This window comes from Lotus japonicus, chromosome 6, assembly GCF_012489685.1.
Source record: "Lotus japonicus ecotype B-129 chromosome 6, LjGifu_v1.2".
NCBI lineage: Eukaryota > Viridiplantae > Streptophyta > Magnoliopsida > Fabales > Fabaceae > Lotus > Lotus japonicus.
In genome coordinates, this window is record NC_080046.1 from 29,783,154 (window position 1) to 29,807,323 (window position 24,170).

Consider the following 24,170-nt stretch of genomic DNA (forward strand, 5'->3'; position numbering starts at 1 on the left):
TGTTGACGATATCGTTATTACAGGAGACGATTATGACCAAATTAAACATCTAAAGAGTCTTTTAGCAAACGAATTTGAGGTCAAGGATTTGGGCCAGCTCAAGTACTTTCTAGGGATGGAAATTGCTCGGACAAAGAATGGCATTTATGTTTCTCAGAGGAAGTACACTCTGGATTTTGTAAGACTTAAGTTTTTAAGCTTAAAATAAGTGAATAAAGTTCCTATTCACGATTAGGGTTGATGGATCGTGAAGGGAAACCTGAACAAGAGTTTAACGAAAGGAATAAATTTATGAAGGAGGAAGTTCAGGAAAAGTCTAAGGATTGCATCAAAGTCGATAAAAGGTATAGCACGATCGATATACGCTTAAACCTAGGGCAGAAACCCTAGTAAATAGCTAGTTTCCACTTAAAGTCACGATGGAAACTAATTCCAAAAATCTTCAGAGAAATGTTAGAACTTCTCTTAATCCTTATATGACAATCGTTTCAAGGTGAAACCCTAGGATGTACAAACGTCCGATTCCAATCATCGGAAGTTTGCCGAAACTAAAACCCTGATAGTTCAAGAAACCTAAAATCAACCGACGATGAAGACTTTTTCTATTCGGAGCTTCAAATGAAGATTCCACACGCGTACGCCTATTTCTCTTGATGTTTTCAATCTTTCTTCAGAAGGAAGTTTTCCCTTCCGACATCCACTGCAAAAAGTAACTTATCGGGTAAAATAGATTTACACCGACTTTTGATCGTTTGTCTTAATTCCAAGAAACCTCTGTTGAATTTTGGAATTCTGTCGCCAGAACCTATCTAAGGATTCACGGAGGAATGTGCAGGAAAAAAATCGGGATCGCGAAATTTTCATTTTTCCGCGTTTTCCATTTCCTATAAACTGTACCGGTTTACAAAATATCTTCTCAAAATATCTTCTCAAAATATCTATTCATCCTTATCCGATCTTTGATAAATATCTATTCATACTTATCCGATCTTTGATAAATATCTTCCATTTCATTCACTATATATAGGTTATAAACTAGACAACACAAAACAAAAATCTCACCCAAAAACCCACCCAAACCCGCGGCCACAAGAGGAGAAGGAGGAGAAGAGTTTTTCGCCGATTCTTGCTTGATCGTTCCACAGTTCGTTGCTACGCGTAGGTCTCAAGGTACTGATGCTAATCCTTACTTCTGATCGTAAATTCTGCCGCTTTTCTCTATGCTTTTCTGTGCTCTAAGTTTTGAGCTTTTTTGCAAAACTATCCAAATAACTTCATCTTTCTATCTAAACTTATTCCCTGCGTGCCCCTGAGCATGTTTAGCGGATTACATTTCGCCGATTCTCGCCGAATTGCCGCCGAGTTTCAATTCTGCTCATAATACCCATTTTTGGCTAAAGTTCCAACCTTTGGGCTTAAAACCCTCGACTGAGCTTAGCGTTAGTAAGATTAGTCGTCATAATCATCGTTAGTATCAACCCCATCTAATTTGTTTTTCGAAACTCTGATTTTGAAATTCTTAGTTAAAAATAATGACCAAAATACCCTTGCGACAGTTTTCGATCCGATAGATTTTCCGAGTTTAGATTCACCTTAGTTACGGCTAATAAAAGCCTAGGAACCAAGTTTGATCGAAGAAAAATCGGCACACACAATTGTGAAGTGTGGCCGTGAGCTACCCTAGGAGGAGGAAGAAAATTCTTTTTCGAAAACTTGTCCTTTCGCGCTAGATTATCGTACCTCGGAGTATATGCTACTTCGTGTAACCTTAGTGAGTATTGATTGCTGAGTTTCGGATAGATTTTGATGGAATTCTGTGGGTTTTACTCTAAGGTTCTTTTGAGGAATTTCCTGAAGAACAAGGAGCTGATTGTGAAGGAGCGTTTGAAGAGAACCCTGGAGAATCTACAGGTGAGGGCTACTCACTGAACTATTAGCTAATGCTTTAGGTGTCGACGCATTCGACTTGATTTACTGTTTATGCACTTATTTGTGTCTGACTGGGAAATGTTTTCTGAGGCTTCGGCTGACAATGTAGATTATTCATCTACTGACTGTTTTTTTTTAGTTTGAATCATATGCTATGTGCTAAATGGTTAATTTAGGATGTGTGATATCTGCTCTATATGCTAAGTGCTACATGGTTAATCAAGGATGTGTTAATATATGTGCTATGATTGTTGGACTGTGCTAATTTAACTATGCTATTACACCTATATCTGTGGTACTGGAGAGTGAGGATTACGGGCAGGTCATGCCAAATTTTTACAAGAGTTTGAGAAAGTTTGACAGGACGAACGGAGTTCGGGCCTTGTTACGGTTTTAGTGGATCGAGACATTCTCTGGGAATTACTTGGGATTATGGGATCTTTGAAACTTATAGGAAATGCGATAAGACTAAAAGGAAGCTATTTTTACAAGGAAAACTCATAAGACATTAAACAACCTCTAAACCTTTAAATCATTATAACACTCTCAGATACAAGCTTTGGAATTGAATATTAGTTTTGGAAAAGGAGAATTGTCGTCGAAATCCAAGTTATGGGAAAACTGTAAGTTCTGAGTATGTCGATACTCCTTCGCTCTTTGAGCAGTTTGTTTAGCCATCCAAGGGATGTGCCGAGAAGCTTCACTGAGGCGTGAGACCTTGTGAAAGCGTGAATCTTCACTGAGGCGTGAGACCTCGTGAAAAGCATGGATCTTCACTGAGGCGTGAGACCTCGTGAAAAGTATGGATCTTCACTGAGGCGTGAGACCTCGTGAACAGCATGGAACTTCACTGAAGCGTGAGACTTCGTGCAAGTGTGTAAATTCACTGAGGCGTGAGACCTTGTGAAAGCATAAAACTCCACTGAAGCGTGAGACTTCGTGATTGTATAAGGCTCCACTGAAGCATGAGACTTCGTGAGAGCGTTGATGACTCGAAGAGTTACCGTGAGTGTTTGCACTCTGTTTATGATTAATTGTATTTTGTCGCAGAATCGACTTTTACCTTAGGGTATTCTTTTTAGAGACAAATAAGTTAGTTAGAACACGTGGCGACGTGTCGAGTGAGGTCGGAGACGTTGTTTGGCTAATCACTTTGCATTCATGCACTCATTTTGAGGTATTAACACGAGACGAACTTCGGACCTCGGTGGATTCCAAAATGGTCATAAGACCCGGATTTCCGCGTAAGAGCGCTATTAGGCGACTCTTAGTAGCAGACCGAAATGGCAGGCCTTCGGGTTTTATGCTGATCTGGCTACCTTTGTGTGGTGTAAGAGGCACGCGGGCAGAAATGGTCCCACCGTGGCTGGTGCTAGGATTGACTCGTTGATGCCCATCCGTTCCAGAATGCATTTGGTTAACTGGGTTAACCGTCATCTGCATTTCATGCAACATGCATACTGACTTAGTCGCTGAGTGTGATTGATAATTGTTAATCCTATTTGATGCATGCTAATTGTTATTATCGTCTTTTATATTCATTGTGAAATATACAACCCTAGGATGCTATCTCTAACTTATACGCCTAAGTGGCTACTCCTTATCTTTACCTATTGGATTTATTATTTACATAATTCTTTGGAGTTGACCCTCGCGTCTTCTGTGTGTGCTTTGGCGGACTACGCTCTTTGTCAGATGTCCATGGCGGACTGATTCACGATGATTCACCCTTCGGGGGGAACTAGGTTCGAGATGCCGGAACAGGAGCGCATTGCGGTAGCAAGAGGAGGACGGAAGGTGTACATAGACTTGGTTGTTCTGGATTCAGATTCAGACGACGATCATCCTAGCACATAGTTTTGAGTGCTGGTGTGAGCTCCTCGAGATAGGATTAGTGTAGGAGTAGAGTCTTAGCTCTGACCGTTATTGTTTTCCTTGAGGACAAGGTAGTTTCCCGCCTATAGATTTTTGTGTGGTTTCTTTACGTGAATCACAGAGAGTTGGTTGGACTTAGGAGGTCTTCTTTTAGGCCGATTGGGCTAACTTATTCTCATTTTTGAGGTTTGTGTTGCGGACACTTAACCTTTACTTTTAGTCTGTACATATTGCCTACGGGCGTTACTTTCTACTACTTTCCGTCACTGAAGGTTACTCGTGACGAGGTTTGGTACTACAGCGGGGGCTGTATTTATATTGTATATTAGTTATGTTATCTTTCGTTTTAGAGTTTTATTCTTTCAGTCTTGCTTATATAATCAAAAAAAAAAATATTCACGTTTTTCCGCATTAAGCTAATACCCCCATAGAGCCGGTCAAAAGAAGTGAAGAGGAAAGTATACCAGCTGATAAAGATAGATATCAAAGTCTGGTTGGAAAATTAATTTATCTAACTCACACCAGGCCAGATATTGGCTTTGCTGTAAGCTTGGCTAGTCGCTACATGTCAAACCCAACTGAGACTCACATGAAGACTGTGAACAGAATCCTCCAATACCTAAAGGGATCACCTGGTCGAGGACTTTATTTTCAGAAGAACTCAAACAGAGGCATTGAAGTCTACACTGATTCAGATTGGGCAGGTTGCTTATCTGACAGGAAATCTACCACAGGCTATTGCACCTTTGTATGGGGAAATATGGTAACTTGGAGAAGTAAGAAACAATCTGTAGTAGCTTGGAGTAGTGCAGAAGCTGAAATCAGAGCTATGGCACAAGGTATTTGTGAAGGAATTTGGCTCAAACAAATGCTGGATGAGATCAGAATTCCTACCAATTACACCATGAGAATACTGTGTGACAACAAGGCTGCTATAAGCATTGCTAAGAATCCAGTTCACCATGATAGGACAAAGCATGTGGAGATTGATAGGCATTTCATTAAGGAGAAAATTGATCAAGAGATTATACGTGTTGATCACATTCCATCATGCAAGCAAACAGCAGACATCATGACTAAAGCTCTTCCAAGGAACATATATGAAAATATCAGATCCAATCTGGGTATGATAGATATCTTCCACCCAGATTGAGGGGGGGTGTTGAAAATCAAATGCAATTAATTAGCACACTAATTAGAATAATTAGAGCCTGATTTGTACAGCTAATTAGGACTTTTATGTTAATGTTATTAGCATTCATAGAGAGAATATTTTCCCTGATTTTTAGGCTAGAATAGTGCCGAGGTCTTTAGTCATTTGTATTCTATAAATACTGCTCATGTATCATTTTACCTATCAAAATAATATCATACATTTTCCACACTGGATCTGGGGTAGAAGCTGATAAGTCCAAAGTTGCAGCCATGAGTTCTTGGCCAGTTCCAAAGGACTTGAAAAGTCTAAGGGGTTTTATGGGGTTGACTGGCTACTACAGAAGATTTGTGCAAGGATATGGTAAAATTGCCAAGCCATTGACTGAGTTACTGAAAAAGGATAGCTTTGTTTGGACTTCAGAATCTACAACAGCTTTTGAGACCTTGAAAGCTGCTATGATAAATTTACCTTTGCTGGCAGTCCCTGATTTTACTAAAACATTTGTCCTTGAAACGGATGCATCTAGTAAAGGGGTGGGGGTTGTACTAATGCAGGAGGGTAGGCCTTTGGCTTTTTGGAGCAAGGGTCTTTCACCCAGGGCTCAGCTGAAATCTGTTTATGAAAGGGAGCTTATGGCTTTGGTTCAAGCAGTTCAAAGGTGGAAGCATTACTTGATGGGGAGACATTTCATAATCAAAACTGATCAAAGAAGTTCAAAATTTCTCACTGACCAGAGGCTCTTCAGTGAGGAACAATTCAAGTGGGCAGTGAAGCTTATTGGGCTGGATTTTGAGATACAATTTAAACCTAGCAAAGAGAATCCAATGGCAGATGCTTTCTCTCGCAAAGGCATGTATTCAGCAATCTCTGTGATCCAAATGGCTGATGGAGAAGATTGGTTCCAAGAGGTGCAGCAAGAACCTAAATGGAAGAAGGTCATTCAGGACTTGGCTGGAGATCCAAATTCTCATCCGGGTTTTCAATATCAGGCTGGTAAATTGCTTTATAAGGGCAGGCTAGTCTTATCTAAGTCTTCTAATAGACTTCCCTTGATCTTGGCTGAATGCCATGATAGTGTTTCAGGGGGACATTCTGGATTCTTCAGGACCTTTAAGCGAGTTTTTAGTTTTTTCTATTGGGAGGAAATGAGGACATATGTAAAACAGTATGTGGAAGCTTGTGATGTGTGTCAGAGATACAAATACTCTACCTTGGCTCCTGGAGGTTTGTTGCAGCCTTTGCCTATTCCTACTCAAGTATGGCAGGATATATCAATAGATTTTATTTCTGGCCTACCTAAATCCAGGGGCAAGGATACTATCTTTGTGGTTGTGGATAGATTGACAAAGTATGCTCATTTCTTTGCTTTGGTGCATCTTTTTTCTGCCAAGGATGTGGCAGCTTTATTTGTTAAGGAGGTGGTTAAGCTTCATGGGTTTCCAACTTCTATAGTTTCTGACCGGGACCCTTTATTCCTTAGCCAATTTTGGCAAGAGATGTTCAGGTTGGCAGGTACTCAGTTAAAATACAGTACAGCTTACCATCCTCAGTCAGATGGCCAAACTGAGGTGGTCAATAGAAGTCTGGAAACATATCTCAGATGTTTTGTTGGTCCCAAACCCAAGCTGTGGGTGGATTGGCTGTCTTGGGCAGAGTTTTGGTTTAACTCTACATACAATGTTTCTGCTGGCATGACCCCTTTCAAAGCTCTCTATGGGAGGGACCCTCCAACACTCATCAAAGGTTCTACTTTCACTTCTAAGGTGGAGGCAGTTAACCAATTGCTTACTGCACGGGATTTGATTTTACAGGAGCTTCAGCAGAATTTACTGAAGGCTCAGGAGTTAATGAAGGTCCAAGCCAATAAGCATCGCAGACCAGTGGAGTTTGCAGTTGGTGATTGGGTATTTCTCAAGCATCAGCCTTATAAGTTGAGGTCTTTGGCTCACAGGCCTGTGGCCAAACTGTCCCCTAAGTTCTATGGTCCTTACAAGGTTCTTGAGCGCATTGGATCAGTAGCCTATAAGTTGGAGCTTCCAGCTCATGCTAAGATCCATCCGGTGTTCCATGTTTCTTTACTGAAGAAAGCTTCCCATTCTGTTCCACATCCTCAACCATTACCTCCTATGCTTTCTGAGGAACTGGAACTTGAGGTGCAGCCTGCTGAGATTTTGCAGTGGAGGGAAGATTCTGAGGGCAACCTGGAGGTCTTAGTTCACTGGGACAACTTACCTTCTTGTGAGGACTCTAGGGAAGTTGCTGATCAGCTGCAGAAGGCTTTCCCTCAATTTCCCCTTGAGGACAAGGTGGCTCTTTTGGGGGGGAGTATTGATAGGGTCAAGAGGATGCAGAAGCCTCTTATTAGTCAAGTCTATGTTAGACGCAATAAGGGGAACTAGCTTAGTGCTTAGTAATTAGCTTAGTGCTTAATAAACCTTGTGGTTAGAGAGACTATAAATAAGAACCCATGGTTCATAGTTAGCTAGCTTTTGCATATTGTTGGGTTGTTGTAACTGAATCAGGGATTCAGTTAGGTAGTTACAGAGCTTCAACTGAATTAGGATTCAGTTGAGCTTCTCTGTTTCTGTTATCTTCTTCTTCCTCAGGATTCTTCTTCTACCAAGCTTTCATATACAGATATTGTTCCAGTTCTGCATTTTCCTCTGAGTTTCTTCTATCTTTGTTAGCTTTTGATTTGCCAGTGCTATCAGTAACAGACATGCTCGCTTGAGTCCCAGATCAAAATTAGGGACATAGTAAAGCAGACTCGCTTGCAATGATAGATCTTCATTAGGGCTTAGGACAAAGGGGGACAGGGTACAGACAGCTCCCAATTTATTTTCTAAAACCTATTAGAAACATTTGTTGTAAATTATAATTAAGCATTTTTCTCGCTTAGTCGTGGACTTGTGGCATAACCGTAAGGTTAATCCCATAATCAGAGACCATAAATGCACCAAAAAGTGGTTTTTCATTTTGTTATTTATGCTATATATAAGCACATAAATGAATTTATATGCATGGATATAAGATAGACATATACAAAATTCGCTAAATTTTTACTATTTTAATCTCACGATATGCAATTTACGATTAATACCCCCTTCCTGATTAAAGTCATAATCCCGATTTTGACTACTATGCATAACACACTATTTAGCAGACAGATCCACAAATTACATCCTCACAAATTAATTATCTATAAAGCGTTCCTTTAGTATTGTTAAGGTAGTGTTTGGCACGAAAAAAGAACAGAATGGAGCAGTTTGTTCTTCTATTCTCCACTTCTTCAACTTCATGTCTCGTTCTAAAAAGTGCACCAAACACAAAACGGAACCTATAATAATAAATTATCTCCCGTTCTAATATGACTACTTCTGTTCTCTATTAACATGTCAATCAGACGCCATCAATTCACTTGCATCATTAAGCCAGAATACTCCAAAAGAATTAAAACTCAACATGCCAATTTAACATAAAATAAATCTTCCACCAATGCATTGCATAAAAATACTTGGTATCGAACTATAGCTTTAACCTCAGTTTGCAGAGTATATCAGAACTAAGGAAAGTCTAAGAAAATAAATAACTATGGCTTTATCATTATTTTTTTCCAATGTATCATCACAACCGGCAGTTATGAGACTAATCATTCGAGACTCTGAGATCACATTAAGTGGGTAGACCTCTGATCTCAGAGACTAGGAGGATTACTCTCAAAGCTGCCGATTGTGAGTATACATGGGTAAAAAACAATAACGGACTAACGGTTATAGAAAAACTAAGTTTAAGTTACCCCGACGGCAAGAAGTCCTAGAGCGAACGCGCTCCCTTTCTCAACCTCCTGCTCAAATGGCAAAGGCCTCTGAACACAATCACTCAGAAGCGGCGCCTGAAGATGCTTAACCAAAGCTGGAACTGTAAGACCCGGATTTTCGGAACAAGTTAATTTCCGACTCACGCGTGGAATCAGTGTAAGCGTGACAGGAGTTTGATATTTGAGAAAGATTAATGAAGAAGAAAGTTCAGGAATTGCTCGAGGAATGTGGCGTTGTTTCTTTCGGAGCTCGTGCGAGTCGTCTGCACACCTGCCTTATGGCGAGCATGTCCAGAATAGGCTATTTCGCTCTTAAAGCAACGTTTTAAGTGAGATTTCGAACTCTTGGAAAATTTAAAGTTTCTCTTTATTTTTCCATCGACCAGCGTTTCATTTCGGAACTCTGGACTGTACGCACGATAGGTTTAACTTTTTGGATGTCCGCCGACGCTAATTTCTTTGCTTCGAAACCTTAGTTTTGAGCGAAGGATGAAGACTTTTTCTATTCGGGACATCTAACGAAGATTCCGTTCTTGTTGCCAGACTTGTTTCGACATTTCCAATCTTTCTTCTGTTGGAAGTTTTGTCGTCTGAGCATCACAGCAAAAAGTAGTTTTTCGGGACAGACTAACTTACACCGCTTTTGGCGTTTTGGATATCGTTTTTCCCAAATCTTAGATATTTGTTTTGAGTTCTGGAATTCTGACGCCAGAATCTCTCTTAGAATTCCACGGTGATCGTGCTGCAAAAATCGGAATCGCGAAATTTTCATTTTCCCGCGATTTCGCCTGCCTATAAATAGCTCAAAAAGCAAAAATTCCTTCATTTTCTTCCTTTTGTGGCTGAATTTCGTGGAGAGCAAGGGGGGAGGAGATTTTCGCGAAAACTTGACCAATCTTCGTGCAGTTCGTCCCTACTTCTAGGTATCGAGGTAACTAACACGATACCTACCTCTGATTGTTGTTTCTGTTGCGTTTCTGAAGTCGTTTCTGTGCTCACAGTTTTGAGCTTTTTCTAAAATGGTCCGATTTCTTCGATTTCTTGGTTGGGTTATGTTCCTTACGTTCCCCTGAGTCTAAAACCTCTGTCAGTAAACGCTGATTGTGATCCAGTTGTCCAGGATCTGAAAAACTGTTTCAAAACCCTTTTTGTCTCACATTTCGAAACTTTATTGTCGAAAAGACTTAATCTGACTTCGTGCCTTTAGGATTTGTTGTCACGGATGTCATGAGGATCATTGCTGTCAAATTTGTTTTCAGAACTGATAACTTTGAAGTTTTGAGCCTTTATTTTGGACCAAAATGCCCCTGGATAGTCGTATTTCGGCCCGATTGTCCGAAAATTGTTCTGACAGTTTCTTTGCCTTAGTTTTACCCTAAAACTACCTTGTGAATTGATTTGATCGAAGAAAAAGAGTCGAAGCCCTTTTTCCTTTGAGGCCGTGGGTTATTACCTTTAGGGGGGAGTTTTTCGTTTTCGAAAACTTGTCCTTTCGTACCCGATTGTCGTATTCTGAAGCTTTAATGCTTTGTCTATCGTTTATGTATTGTTTTGCGATCGAACTAATCGATTTTGTTTGGTTTCTGCTTTGTTTTCCTCCGAGGTTCAGTTGAAGGAACTTTGGAATACTCAGAGCAATTGTTTGAGGAGAACTTTGTTTGCGAAGCTGGAACAGCTCGAGGTTAGGGAAACTTGCTATATTTAGCTATGATTGCATGATAGGCGTCGATAAATTCGACTTATGCTTTATCTGATGTTGTTTATGATGATGATTTATTGTTATGATTGTTTTCATAACTTATGATATTGATGATGTGTTGAATTGAGCGTTTCGACGCAACTTCGGAGTGGAGGTTCATTGATCTGGTGATCTTTGACATTTCGGGTTGGATGAACAACCCTAGGCAAGTCCGAATGTGGGGTTTGAGACTTAGCCATTTGTTGGGATTCGTTGGAATTCCTAGACTTTCCCCGGGAAATGTATTTTGGGTGGTTGATTTTTTGGAAACTTTGAATGATAGAGCTTTCGAAAAATAAAGACTTGGGAAACTTAGACTTTGAGAAATAAACTCATAATTTGACTAATTTGAATTGAAATCATTTTTATTAACGTTTAAGCATAGGAGAACTGAAGGGGAAAAATATTTATGAAAGGCGAAGAAAAGTCGACTTATGTTGTGGGTTTGGAGAGTTTGGAATTGGGAAAGCCATCAAGGTGGGCTATGGTGATGATTGAAAGTCACCGAGTACTCTAGTACTCCTGGTAGTGTTGTTCGAGTCGTGTTGTATTGACCGGCACAGACTCTGGGTTTTGTTTGGGTTGTGTTGTATTGACCGACACTAGACCCTCGTGTATTCTTGTTGGTGGAGTTGTGTTGTATTGACCGACACTAACTCTTGGGTTGTTTTGAGTTTGGGTCGGAGCAGTTTTTGACCATCGAGATTTGATGAGTCAGATGACTCAAGAAGTCATCAAGGGTGATCGCACTCCTTTCATAATTAATTGTCTTTTGTCGCCGAATCGACATATACCTTCGGGTACAGTATATCTATATACCTTCGGGTACAGTATATCTATATACCTTCGGGTACAGTATATACCTTCGGGTACAGTATATCTATATACCTTCGGGTACAGTATATACCTTCGGGTACAGTATATCTATATACCTTCGGGTACAGTATATACCTTCGGGTACAGTATATACCTTCGGGTACAGTATATACCTTCGGGTACAGTATATCTATATACCTTCGGGTACAGTATATACCTTCGGGTACAGCATGCCTTCGGGTAACTCGGCCATTCGATGGGGGATATGATCGACTGTGTGGTTAGGATCGACCTGTTGATGTCAGGCATAGCGGAGGGAAAAGTCGACCCGCAGGGTTAGGACTGATCCGACTATGTCAAGGTTGTAAGTGACACCCGAGGGTTATGGTCGACACAATGCCAGTGTTAGGACCGACTCGATCGTGCCCAGCCTATTTCCTTCGGAACCCTCTTAATTGACGTTGCATTGACATATCATGCACTCTAACTATATTTGTTGAGGTATTGATGATTGAATTGTATTAGAGATTTGATACAATGCAGAACTTATATGTATATATACAACATATAAACATACCCCCCTCTATCGCATGTTGATTGTATATCTATTGTATTCTGTAAGTTGACCCTAGCACCTTGGCTTTGTTTGTATGTTTGTGTTTGGGCGGTCGGCCTGCTGCCAGGCGTCTGTCAGCCGGTTCGTGATGATTCGTTGTGCGGGAAAGACCCGGAGCGAAATGTCTATTACTGAAGCTTTCGACGAGGACCCGGACTTCATGGCTGATCGAGGGAGAGTCGATGATAGTAGTGTGGGATATGGGTGGTTAGAGTCTTTTGAGTTGGTTGTCACTGTCATAGCTCTGATTCGTCTTACTTTTGGGACCGGGTAGGTTCCCGATATATGGCTTTTGTGTGGTTCTCTTGCTGAGGATCACAGAGAGTCTGTCGGACTATAGGGGTCTTGGGTTGAGGCCATTTTGAGGCCGACTTTCTCTTGGATAGTGGTATATTTGATGCTTTTGCGTACAGTTTTGGTTTGTATATATTCGCCTACGAGCATGTTACCTTGGAGTCACTGCGTGTGCGCGTGACGGGATAGTGCAGCAGAGGCTGTACCTTTGTATATGTTGTTTATCGGTTAGTTTAGTTGTTGGGCTTTGTTTTTATTTCTTTATTGCTTTTATTAAAAGGAAACAATCAAAAAAAAATTACCTGTTTTCCGCGTAAAGTTTATTTTTGGTTATTAAAGTGACACCTGGAAATCGGGGTGTTACATTGTGGTATCAGAGCTTGTCGAGTCTTTCGGGAGTCTTTGGGGAATAGGTCTTCTGTGCTAGGTTGTGTGACTCTGCAAAGAGTAAAAATTGATTGTCTGCCAAGCGATCTTCGCTTTAATTGATTGAAGTTGCTACCTAATCATATTGTATAGCTATGCATAATACTATCTTATGATTGGTACTGACTGTTTGCTAAACGAATACAGAACATGGTGAACGCGAACCAACTTGCTGAGATGGTGGCCACTTTGGTCCAAGCGATGACTGTACAAACGAATGACAATGCACAGAGGCGTGCTGCTGAGGACGCACGCGAGCTACACCTGCGTCAGAGGGAAGCATCTCTGGACCAGAACAGGGGATTGAATAATTTCATAAGACAGAATCCACCCAAGTTCACGGGCGGGACTGACCCGGACGAGGCGGATCTCTGGATCCAAGAGATAGAGAAGATTTTCGAAGTACTACAGACTAGTGAAGGGGCTAAGGTGGGCCTGGCAACTTATCTACTACTGGGCGATGCTGAGTACTGGTGGAGGGGCACCAGAGGGATGATGGAGGCAAACCATGTTGAGGTGAACTGGAATTCTTTTCGTGCTGCTTTTCTGGAGAAGTATTTTCCTGATAGTGCTCGTGACGAGCGTGAGTCGCAGTTTCTGACTCTTCGTCAAGGGAGCATGACTATTCCGGAATATGCTGCTAAGTTGGAATCTTTGGCCAAGCACTTCCGGTTTTTCCGTGATCAGGTTGATGAACGCTATATGTGCAAGCGCTTTGTGAGGGGACTGAGAGCTGACATTGGTGACTCAGTGAGACCGTTGGGGATTATGAGGTTTCAAGCTTTGGTTGAGAAGGCCACCGAGGTGGAACTGATGAAGAATAGGAGGATGGATCGGGCTGGAACTAGGGGACCAATGAGGTCAAGTTCCCGGAGCTATCAAGGAAAAGGAAAGTTTCAGATGAAGAAGCCTTATCAGCGTCCTATAGGGGAAGGTTTTACCCCGGGACAGTACAAACCGATGACCATTGCTACTGGAGGTGCAGGGAATCAAACCGACAACAAGGGTGTGACATGTTTCAGGTGTGGGAAGACTGGACATTTTGCTGACAAGTGTTCAGCGACTGGACCAAGATGCTTTAATTGCAACCGAGTGGGGCATCTAGCCGTGGACTGTAAGGCGCCCAAGAGGGAGCCATCCGTTAACACTGCAAGGGTAAAGCGCCCTGCTGCTAGAGGAAGGGTTTATATCATGGACGGTGAGGGAGCTGAGGGGTTAACCGGAGGAGAGCGTAAGAACGATGGTAACCTTCTACCCATTCTTTCGCATTCCAGTATAATACGCTTCATTACTCTCGTAGCGTGTGCAACACGCCTAACTTAGTTATACTGTTTGAGCTTTGACCTTACAGTTATTACACCTATTAAGAATTTATTTGACTGCTACTCGTGTTTTAGCTATAGAAGTTACACGAGGTTTAGAATAACACACTAAGTCTAGAAAGTAGTCTTCCACCAATGCGATTATAAGGAAGCTAGTAGCTGGAGAACGAATCTTAGAGAGATTCCTTATGGGTAGTATACGTGTTATGTTGAGGGTGCGTAGTTCCGTAGCGGGACCGTTAAGGATTGGATGTTGGGATAATTGTGACTACTGAATGATAGGAACTCATTGACTGTTCCAGTGGGTTTTTCTAAATTTCCACCTTCGATGTATTAGGCCTGATCAACCTAATATTGAGGGGGTGATATTCGGAATCACAGCTGGTTATGGACTTTGATAGAAAGATGTGTAAGATGAATTTGAATTGATTGAGGATTAGTCGGATTTGGGAGGAAAGTTCGTGTTAAGCACTTGATTGTGAAAGATTAAGATTTAAATCTTTGGAATTCGATGAGTGTCGTATAGACATTGATTGGTTAGTTCGTGTGATTACTCCAAGTAGAGGTAGACTAAGTCAAGAGGTTTAATGCCGGAAAAGTATTAAGTAGTTTCTCGGAAGTTATGAAGTCATAGGTTATGTGATTACTGAGTGGAATTGTTAGAGACTAAATAAGTTGAATGTAATCAGGTTTTAGATGATAGCTTGATGGTAGCGAGATTGAGAAGAATTAACTCTGAACTAGAATGTTATAGTCGAGTTCGAGGAATAAGTTTTGCTAAGCGTTGGATTAATATGTGGAGACATTATAGTCTTAAGAGATGAATTTTCGCTTGAAAAGTGTTGAATTAATGATTAAGTTGGAGAAAGAAAGTTTTAGCATAAGTTGAATACTTGAGGTTGTTGATATGGATTCCAAAGAAATATGCTAAGATTACTAAGTGAGATTTACTAAGTTGGATTGAAATCTTAGGGTTAAGGTTGAATCTTGAGAGTCGAGAATCGCGTACGAATAGGAGATCTTATGGTTGTAGGTGTGACAATAGGAGTTGAATCTTAGAAGATTGAAGACCTGAAGGTGAGCTTCGGGTTAAGACCATTGAGGTATAATATAAGAGTGATCTTGAAGTAAAGGAATTCTGGGTTGTGTGGAGTGTTAAGGTCGATGATCGATTGATGTTGATTATAAGGTTGCGGACATAATGAGCCATGTGATATGATTTGAATGATGTTAGCATAATAAGTTGTGGATGTGAAAGCATGACGACACTGGTCAGGTCGTTTGGGTAAGTGAAGGAGTTATAGTTTTTAAGAAACTGATATTCATTTAAGAAGTATTGAAGGATTAAAGGTCATTAGAGGACCAAACTTGGTGAAGGTTTAGGTTTTAAATCTATGAATGTCTGTCTAAGGTGTGTAGGACTTGAAGTTTGTCAGAATTTGATTGAGAAATTAAGAAGTTGATTGACGAGATGGTGATTGAGTCACAAAAAGGAAGGTGTTAGTATTAAGACGAATATCTGAGGTTGTTATATTTTGACGAGTTTCGTAGAGTTTAAGAGTCAATGGCTAGTTAAGTCCCTTGAGGTATAGTTATGATGTAATCTTCTAGAGGATAAGTCTCGATTTGTGCGAAGGGTTAGGGATTTCAGTGAGTGTAAATAGGTTTGAGTGAGGGAAGTTTCGAGGAAGAAGACGGTAAAAACGGATTGTTAGATATTAAGAGGAGGATTATCTTATAAGTTGTTGATAAATTGATGTTGAAGGGGGATAAGATTAGTGAAGGACAAGGAATAAGGACATAAGTCGAGTTTTAATTCGAATAGTGACTAAGTAGAAGTTTGATTACTTGGTGTGTGTAAAGATAGTTACGAAGTTGGAGGTGTTTTAATGGACTATTAGATTCCAACGCAAGATTTCATCTAGGAGTTATCGAACGGACAAGTGGAGTTTTGGACTGTAGATGAAGATCACGAGGACAAGCTGGGTATCTATTTTGAGATGACAGAGAGGCACTGAGTTTAAGAAGAATTTCGGACGACCGAAAGTAAAGAAGTAAGTGGCTAAGATTGTGCGACTTCACGGAATGCCAACCGGTATCATTTCAAGAAGAGATCCGACGCAAGTGATCGAGCCAGACGACATGAAGTTGAATGATGGTTTGTCTTTTGAGACACCGACAGTTAGCAGTGGGGATAGAAGAGTGAAACAGTTAAGGGGAAAACAACTTGCTTAAGTAAAGGTTATGAGGAACAATGACACGGGCAATGCTACAGGGGAATTGGAAGACCAGATCAAGGAACTGTATTCCGGACTTTTCTCAGAACTCTGAGTTTCGAGGACGAAACTTTCTTTTTGGAGGAGAGTATTGTAAGACCCGGATTTTCGGAACAAGTTAATTTCCGACTCACGCGTGGAATCAGTGTAAGCGTGACAGGAGTTTGATATTTGAGAAAGATTAATGAAGAAGAAAGTTCAGGAATTGCTCGAGGAATGTGGCGTTGTTTCTTTCGGAGCTCGTGCGAGTCGTCTGCACACCTGCCTTATGGCGAGCATGTCCAGAATAGGCTATTTCGCTCTTAAAGCAACGTTTTAAGTGAGATTTCGAACTCTTGGAAAATTTAAAGTTTCTCTTTATTTTTCCATCGACCAGCGTTTCATTTCGGAACTCTAGACTGTACGCACGATAGGTTTAACTTTTCGGATGTCCGCCGACGCTAATTTCTTTGCTTCGAAACCTTAGTTTTGAGCGAAGGATGAAGACTTTTTCTATTCGGGACATCTAACGAAGATTCCGTTCGTGTTGCCAGACTTGTTTCGACATTTCCAATCTTTCTTCTGTTGGAAGTTTTGTCGTCTGAGCATCACAGCAAAAAGTAGTTTTTCGGGACAGACTAACTTACACCGCTTTTGGCGTTTTGGATATCGTTTTTCCCAAATCTTAGATATTTGTTTTGAGTTCTGGAATTCTGACGCCAGAATCTCTCTTAGAATTCCACGGTGATCGTGCTGCAAAAATCGGAATCGCGAAATTTTCATTTTCCCGCGATTTCGCCTGCCTATAAATAGCTCAAAAAGCAAAAATTCCTTCATTTTCTTCCTTTTGTGGCTGAATTTCGTGGAGAGCAAGGGGGGAGGAGATTTTCGCGAAAACTTGACCAATCTTCGTGCAGTTCGTCCCTACTTCTAGGTATCGAGGTAACTAACACGATACCTACCTCTGATTGTTGTTTCTGTTGCGTTTCTGAAGTCGTTTCTGTGCTCACAGTTTTGAGCTTTTTCTAAAATGGTCCGATTTCTTCGATTTCTTGGTTGGGTTATGTTCCTTACGTTCCCCTGAGTCTAAAACCTCTGTCAGTAAACGCTGATTGTGATCCAGTTGTCCAGGATCTGAAAAACTGTTTCAAAACCCTTTTTGTCTCACATTTCGAAACTTTATTGTCGAAAAGACTTAATCTGACTTCGTGCCTTTAGGATTTGTTGTCACGGATGTCATGAGGATCATTGCTGTCAAATTTGTTTTCAGAACTGATAACTTTGAAGTTTTGAGCCTTTATTTTGGACCAAAATGCCCCTGGATAGTCGTATTTCGGCCCGATTGTCCGAAAATTGTTCTGACAGTTTCTTTGCCTTAGTTTTACCCTAAAACTACCTTGTGAATTGATTTGATCGAAGAAAAAGAGTCGAAGCCCTTTTTCCTTTGAGGCCGTGGGTTATTACCTTTAGGGGGGAGTTTTTCGTTTTCGAAAACTTGTCCTTTCGTACCCGATTGTCGTATTCTGAAGCTTTAATGCTTTGTCTATCGTTTATGTATTGTTTTGCGATCGAACTAATCGATTTTGTTTGGTTTCTGCTTTGTTTTCCTCCGAGGTTCAGTTGAAGGAACTTTGGAATACTCAGAGCAATTGTTTGAGGAGAACTTTGTTTGCGAAGCTGGAACAGCTCGAGGTTAGGGAAACTTGCTATATTTAGCTATGATTGCATGATAGGCGTCGATAAATTCGACTTATGCTTTATCTGATGTTGTTTATGATGATGATTTATTGTTATGATTGTTTTCATAACTTATGATATTGATGATGTGTTGAATTGAGCGTTTCGACGCAACTTCGGAGTGGAGGTTCATTGATCTGGTGATCTTTGACATTTCGGGTTGGATGAACAACCCTAGGCAAGTCCGAATGTGGGGTTTGAGACTTAGCCATTTGTTGGGATTCGTTGGAATTCCTAGACTTTCCCCGGGAAATGTATTTTGGGTGGTTGATTTTTTGGAAACTTTGAATGATAGAGCTTTCGAAAAATAAAGACTTGGGAAACTTAGACTTTGAGAAATAAACTCATAATTTGACTAATTTGAATTGAAATCATTTTTATTAACGTTTAAGCATAGGAGAACTGAAGGGGAAAAATATTTATGAAAGGCGAAGAAAAGTCGACTTATGTTGTGGGTTTGGAGAGTTTGGAATTGGGAAAGCCATCAAGGTGGGCTATGGTGATGATTGAAAGTCACCGAGTACTCTAGTACTCCTGGTAGTGTTGTTCGAGTCGTGTTGTATTGACCGGCACAGACTCTGGGTTTTGTTTGGGTTGTGTTGTATTGACCGACACTAGACCCTCGTGTATTCTTGTTGGTGGAGTTGTGTTGTATTGACCGACACTAACTCTTGGGTTGTTTTGAGTTTGGGTCGGAGCAGTTTTTGACCATCGAGATTTGATGAGTCAGATGACTCAAGAAGTCATCAAGGGTGATCGCACTCCTTTCATAATTAATTGTCTTTTGTCGCCGAATCGACATATACCTTCGGGTACAGTATATCTATATACCTTCGGGTACAGTATATCTATATACCTTCGGGTACAGTATATACCTTCGGGTACAGTATATCTATATACCTTCGGGTACAGTATATACCTTCGGGTACAGTATATCTATATACCTTCGGGTACAGTATATACCTTCGGGTACAGTATATACCTTCGGGTACAGTATATCTATATACCTTCGGGTACAGTATATACCTTCGGGTACAGCATGCCTTCGGGTAACTCGGCCATTCGATGGGGGATATGATCGACTGTGTGGTTAGGATCGACCTGTTGATGTCAGGCATAGCGGAGGGAAAAGTCGACCCGCAGGGTTAGGACTGATCCGACTATGTCAAGGTTGTAAGTGACACCCGAGGGTTATGGTCGACACAATGCCAGTGTTAGGACCGACTCGATCGTGCCCAGCCTATTTCCTTCGGAACCCTCTTAATTGACGTTGCATTGACATATCATGCACTCTAACTATATTTGTTGAGGTATTGATGATTGAATTGTATTAGAGATTTGATACAATGCAGAACTTATATGTATATATACAACATATAAACATACCCCCCTCTATCGCATGTTGATTGTATATCTATTGTATTCTGTAAGTTGACCCTAGCACCTTGGCTTTGTTTGTATGTTTGTGTTTGGGCGGTCGGCCTGCTGCCAGGCGTCTGTCAGCCGGTTCGTGATGATTCGTTGTGCGGGAAAGACCCGGAGCGAAATGTCTATTACTGAAGCTTTCGACGAGGACCCGGACTTCATGGCTGATCGAGGGAGAGTCGATGATAGTAGTGTGGGATATGGGTGGTTAGAGTCTTTTGAGTTGGTTGTCACTGTCATAGCTCTGATTCGTCTTACTTTTGGGACCGGGTAGGTTCCCGATATATGGCTTTTGTGTGGTTCTCTTGCTGAGGATCACAAAGAGTCTGTCGGACTATAGGGGTCTTGGGTTGAGGCCATTTTGAGGCCGACTTTCTCTTGGATAGTGGTATATTTGATGCTTTTGCGTACAGTTTTGGTTTGTATATATTCGCCTACGAGCATGTTACCTTGGAGTCACTGCGTGTGCGCGTGACGGGATAGTGCAGCAGAGGCTGTACCTTTGTATATGTTGTTTATCGGTTAGTTTAGTTGTTGGGCTTTGTTTTTATTTCTTTATTGCTTTTATTAAAAGGAAACAATCAAAAAAAAATTACCTGTTTTCCGCGTAAAGTTTATTTTTGGTTATTAAAGTGACACCTGGAAATCGGGGTGTTACATTGTGGTATCAGAGCTTGTCGAGTCTTTCGGGAGTCTTTGGGGAATAGGTCTTCTGTGCTAGGTTGTGTGACTCTGCAAAGAGTAAAAATTGATTGTCTGCCAAGCGATCTTCGCTTTAATTGATTGAAGTTGCTACCTAATCATATTGTATAGCTATGCATAATACTATCTTATGATTGGTACTGACTGTTTGCTAAACGAATACAGAACATGGTGAACGCGAACCAACTTGCTGAGATGGTGGCCACTTTGGTCCAAGCGATGACTGTACAAACGAATGACAATGCACAGAGGCGTGCTGCTGAGGACGCACGCGAGCTACACCTGCGTCAGAGGGAAGCATCTCTGGACCAGAACAGGGGATTGAATAATTTCATAAGACAGAATCCACCCAAGTTCACGGGCGGGACTGACTCGGACGAGGCGGATCTCTGGATCCAAGAGATAGAGAAGATTTTCGAAGTACTACAGACTAGTGAAGGGGCTAAGGTGGGCCTGGCAACTTATCTACTATTGGGCGATGCTGAGTACTGGTGGAGGGGCACCAGAGGGATGATGGAGGCAAACCATGTTGAGGTGAACTGGAATTCTTTTCGTGCTGCTTTTCTGGAGAAGTATTTTCCTGATAGTGCTCGTGACGAGCGTGAGTCGCAGTTTCTGACTCTTCGTCAAGGGAGCATGACTATTCCGGAATATGCTGCTAAGTTGGAATCTTTGGCCAAGCACTTCCGGTTTTTCCGTGATCAGGTTGATGAACGCTATATGTGCAAGCGCTTTGTGAGGGGACTGAGAGCTGACATTGGTGACTCAGTGAGACCGTTGGGGATTATGAGGTTTCAAGCTTTGGTTGAGAAGGCCACCGAGGTGGAACTGATGAAGAATAGGAGGATGGATCGGGCTGGAACTAGGGGACCAATGAGGTCAAGTTCCCGGAGCTATCAAGGAAAAGGAAAGTTTCAGATGAAGAAGCCTTATCAGCGTCCTATAGGGGAAGGTTTTACCCCGGGACAGTACAAACCGATGACCATTGCTACTGGAGGTGCAGGGAATCAAACCGACAACAAGGGTGTGACATGTTTCAGGTGTGGGAAGACTGGACATTTTGCTGACAAGTGTTCAGCGACTGGACCAAGATGCTTTAATTGCAACCGAGTGGGGCATCTAGCCGTGGACTGTAAGGCGCCCAAGAGGGAGCCATCCGTTAACACTGCAAGGGTAAAGCGCCCTGCTGCTAGAGGAAGGGTTTATATCATGGACGGTGAGGGAGCTGAGGGGTTAACCGGAGGAGAGCGTAAGAACGATGGTAACCTTCTACCCATTCTTTCGCATTCCAGTATAATACGCTTCATTACTCTCGTAGCGTGTGCAACACGCCTAACTTAGTTATACTGTTTGAGCTTTGACCTTACAGTTATTACACCTATTAAGAATTTATTTGACTGCTACTCGTGTTTTAGCTATAGAAGTTACACGAGGTTTAGAATAACACACTAAGTCTAGAAAGTAGTCTTCCACCAATGCGATTATAAGGAAGCTAGTAGCTGGAGAACGAATCTTAGAGAGATTCCTTATGGGTAGTATACGTGTTATGTTGAGGGTGCGTAGTTCCGTAGCGGGACCGTTAAGGATTGGATGTTGGGATAATTGTGACTACTGAATGATAGGAACTCATTGACTGTTCCAGTGGGTTTTTCTAAATTTCCACCTTCGATGTATTAGGCCTGATCAACCTAATATTGAGGGGGTGATATTCGGAATCACAGCTGGTTATGGACTTTGATAGAAAGATGTGTAAGATGAATTTGAATTGATTGAGGATTAGTCGGATTTGGGAGGAAAGTTCGTGTTAAGCACTTGATTGTGAAAGATTAAGATTTAAATCTTTGGAATTCGATGAGTGTCGTATAGACATTGATTGGTTAGTTCGTGTGATTACTCCAAGTAGAGGTAGACTAAGTCAAGAGGTTTAAGTTGGAATTTCTGTTGCTCTGTAAAAATCAAACACGGTTACTAACATTTGACTAAGTTGTGTTGAGGTTAATAAAAAATAAGAGGCATTCAAGTTTGATATCGAATGGCTGCGCTAGGGTTTGACCTCGAACGTGGTGTGGCGGCGCGTGGATTTCCGTGCGAATCTTCCATTGTTTGACGGTGGTGCTCTCTCGTGATTGGTCTTGGCTTGAGGTTTTCTTGGGCTGGGGCAGTTTGGTTACTGGTTCACCAGAGTTGCTATTTTCAGAGTGGTTTTCTCCTCTTTTTTTCTCTTGAGTGGTTGCCTGTCTTTTTCTCATGGAGGATGACGGTGCAATCGTTTTCACAGCGGAGGAGGATGTACTCATTGATGTCTCCACCGCTGTGACTGCGGCCGCTGCCTCAACTGATGCGTGGGTAGTTGGCAAGGTTCTAAACAGCAAGCTGATAAACTCTAGGGCTCTCAAAGCACTATCCTAGGGTTATGGCGAACCCAACACAGATTTGAGGTTCGTGAGATGGGTTCCAATCTCTTTACGGTGCGATTTCATAATCCACAGGACAGAGACCGGATTCTCAGAGCAGGGCCATGGAACTTTGATAAGTTTCTTATGGTGATGACGAAACTTGAGGTAGATGAGGTTCCGTCCCAGGTTCCTCTCACCAAGGCACCATTCTGGGTGCAAGTCCATGATTTTCCGCCACGATTACGCTCTGATGCTACGGCTAGGGCTATTGGCAAGGTGTTGGGAGAATTTATGGAGTGGGATCATGCAGACAAACATCGTGACGGTCAGTTCCTCCGTGTACGTGTGATGCTCGACGTAACACGTCCTTTGCTGCGTGGCTCTCGTCTTGCTCGTGCGAATAAGGAGCCCCTACGGGTTCGTTTCAAATATGAGCGTCTGGGTAATGTATGCAACAGATGTGGGAAACTGGACCATTATTCTAAGGATTGCTCGCTGGAAGCTCCATCTCCTCTTCCCTATGGGGCTTGGATCAAGGCAGATACAGGGAAGCAAGGTTTTGGTAGTGAGTCACAACGCCAAGATGATAAGAAGGAGAAAGAGAGGGACTCGAGTTCTGCCAATGAGAAGGAGCTACACTCACCTACGGCTTCACAACATTCAGCCTCCAAGCCGCGGGAGAGTGGTGTTAGTGGTGAGGCGGAGGAGACCGCCGGTAGGGTGAAGGGGCTGCCCTCACGTTCCACGCTTCCAAAGCGTAAGGAGACTTCCCTTGGTGGCGGCTCGGCCAGGGGAAAGAAGAGATCAGCGGAGAGTCGTGATTCATCGATGGGTCAAGCACACCCTTCAAAGAAGCTGCTTTCTGATGCGATATCGGCGGATGCTGCTGGGCAGGTCCGCCGGGCACAATGAAACTATTATCGTGGAACTGTCGTGGGCTTGGGACCCTACAGGCAGTGCTGGCTCTAACCGAGCTCATCCACTCTAAAGTTCCTGATGTTGTCTTTGTTATGGAAACTAGGAAAAAGGTCTTTGAAGTTCAGCGTATGCGGAGGATGCAGGTTACTCCAATTATTATGCGGTGGACTGTAGAGGTTCAGGGCATTCTAAGGGTGGCGGGTTGTGTCTCTATTGGAGGGATGATTTTGATTTGCATATTATTTCCTCCTCTCCCCACGTGATAAATTTTTTGGTCCCGGTTGATGATTCTAGCTTGGGGATAAACCAAGCTCATGTTACTGCTATTTATGGGTATCCTCAAACAGCGATGAAGAGACTTACTTGGGAGCTTATACAGTCCCTAAAGCCTCTTGATGGAGTGCCTTGGTTGTGTTTGGGGGATTTCAATGATGTGTTATCTCCGAATGACAAGCGGGGAGGTGATGCGGTTGATTTGGGACATCTCCAGTTGGTTCATGATACTCTCTCTTCTTGTGGGTTGCATGAGGTCTCTTTTCAAGGTGTGCCATTCACCTGGTGTAATAAACGAGCTATGCCTGCAACTATTGATGAGCGAATTGACTATGCTTTATGCAATGACCCTTGGCGTGCTGTTTGGAGCTCTACCCTGGTGGAGCACTTACATAGGCTACGGTCAGATCATAACCCGATTATGGTATCTTGTTTTTTATCCCCACCTCGGTGCCTTGTTCACGTCAACGCTTGT

The 24,170-nt window shown here is 42.0% G+C and overlaps 1 protein-coding gene and 1 pseudogene across 1 annotated transcript; one reads left to right on the forward strand and one right to left on the reverse strand.

Annotated features, from left to right (window-relative positions):
- Positions 1-22,405, reverse strand: part of LOC130725184 (ARM REPEAT PROTEIN INTERACTING WITH ABF2-like) — a 53,467-nt pseudogene extending 31,062 nt beyond the window's left edge.
- A 150-nt stretch (positions 22,406-22,555) lies between these two features.
- LOC130725185 (uncharacterized) lies at positions 22,556-23,416 on the forward strand. The gene has a single exon (XM_057576435.1). It carries the CDS (start codon positions 22,556-22,558, stop codon positions 23,414-23,416), a length of 861 nt encoding a protein of 286 aa, XP_057432418.1.
- The last annotated feature ends 754 nt before the right edge of the window (positions 23,417-24,170 follow it).

Coding starts and splice junctions, on each gene's coding strand:
- LOC130725185 (XM_057576435.1), top strand. CDS start 22,556: ATGGGTTCCAATCTCTTTACGGTGCGATTTCATAATCCACAGGACAGA.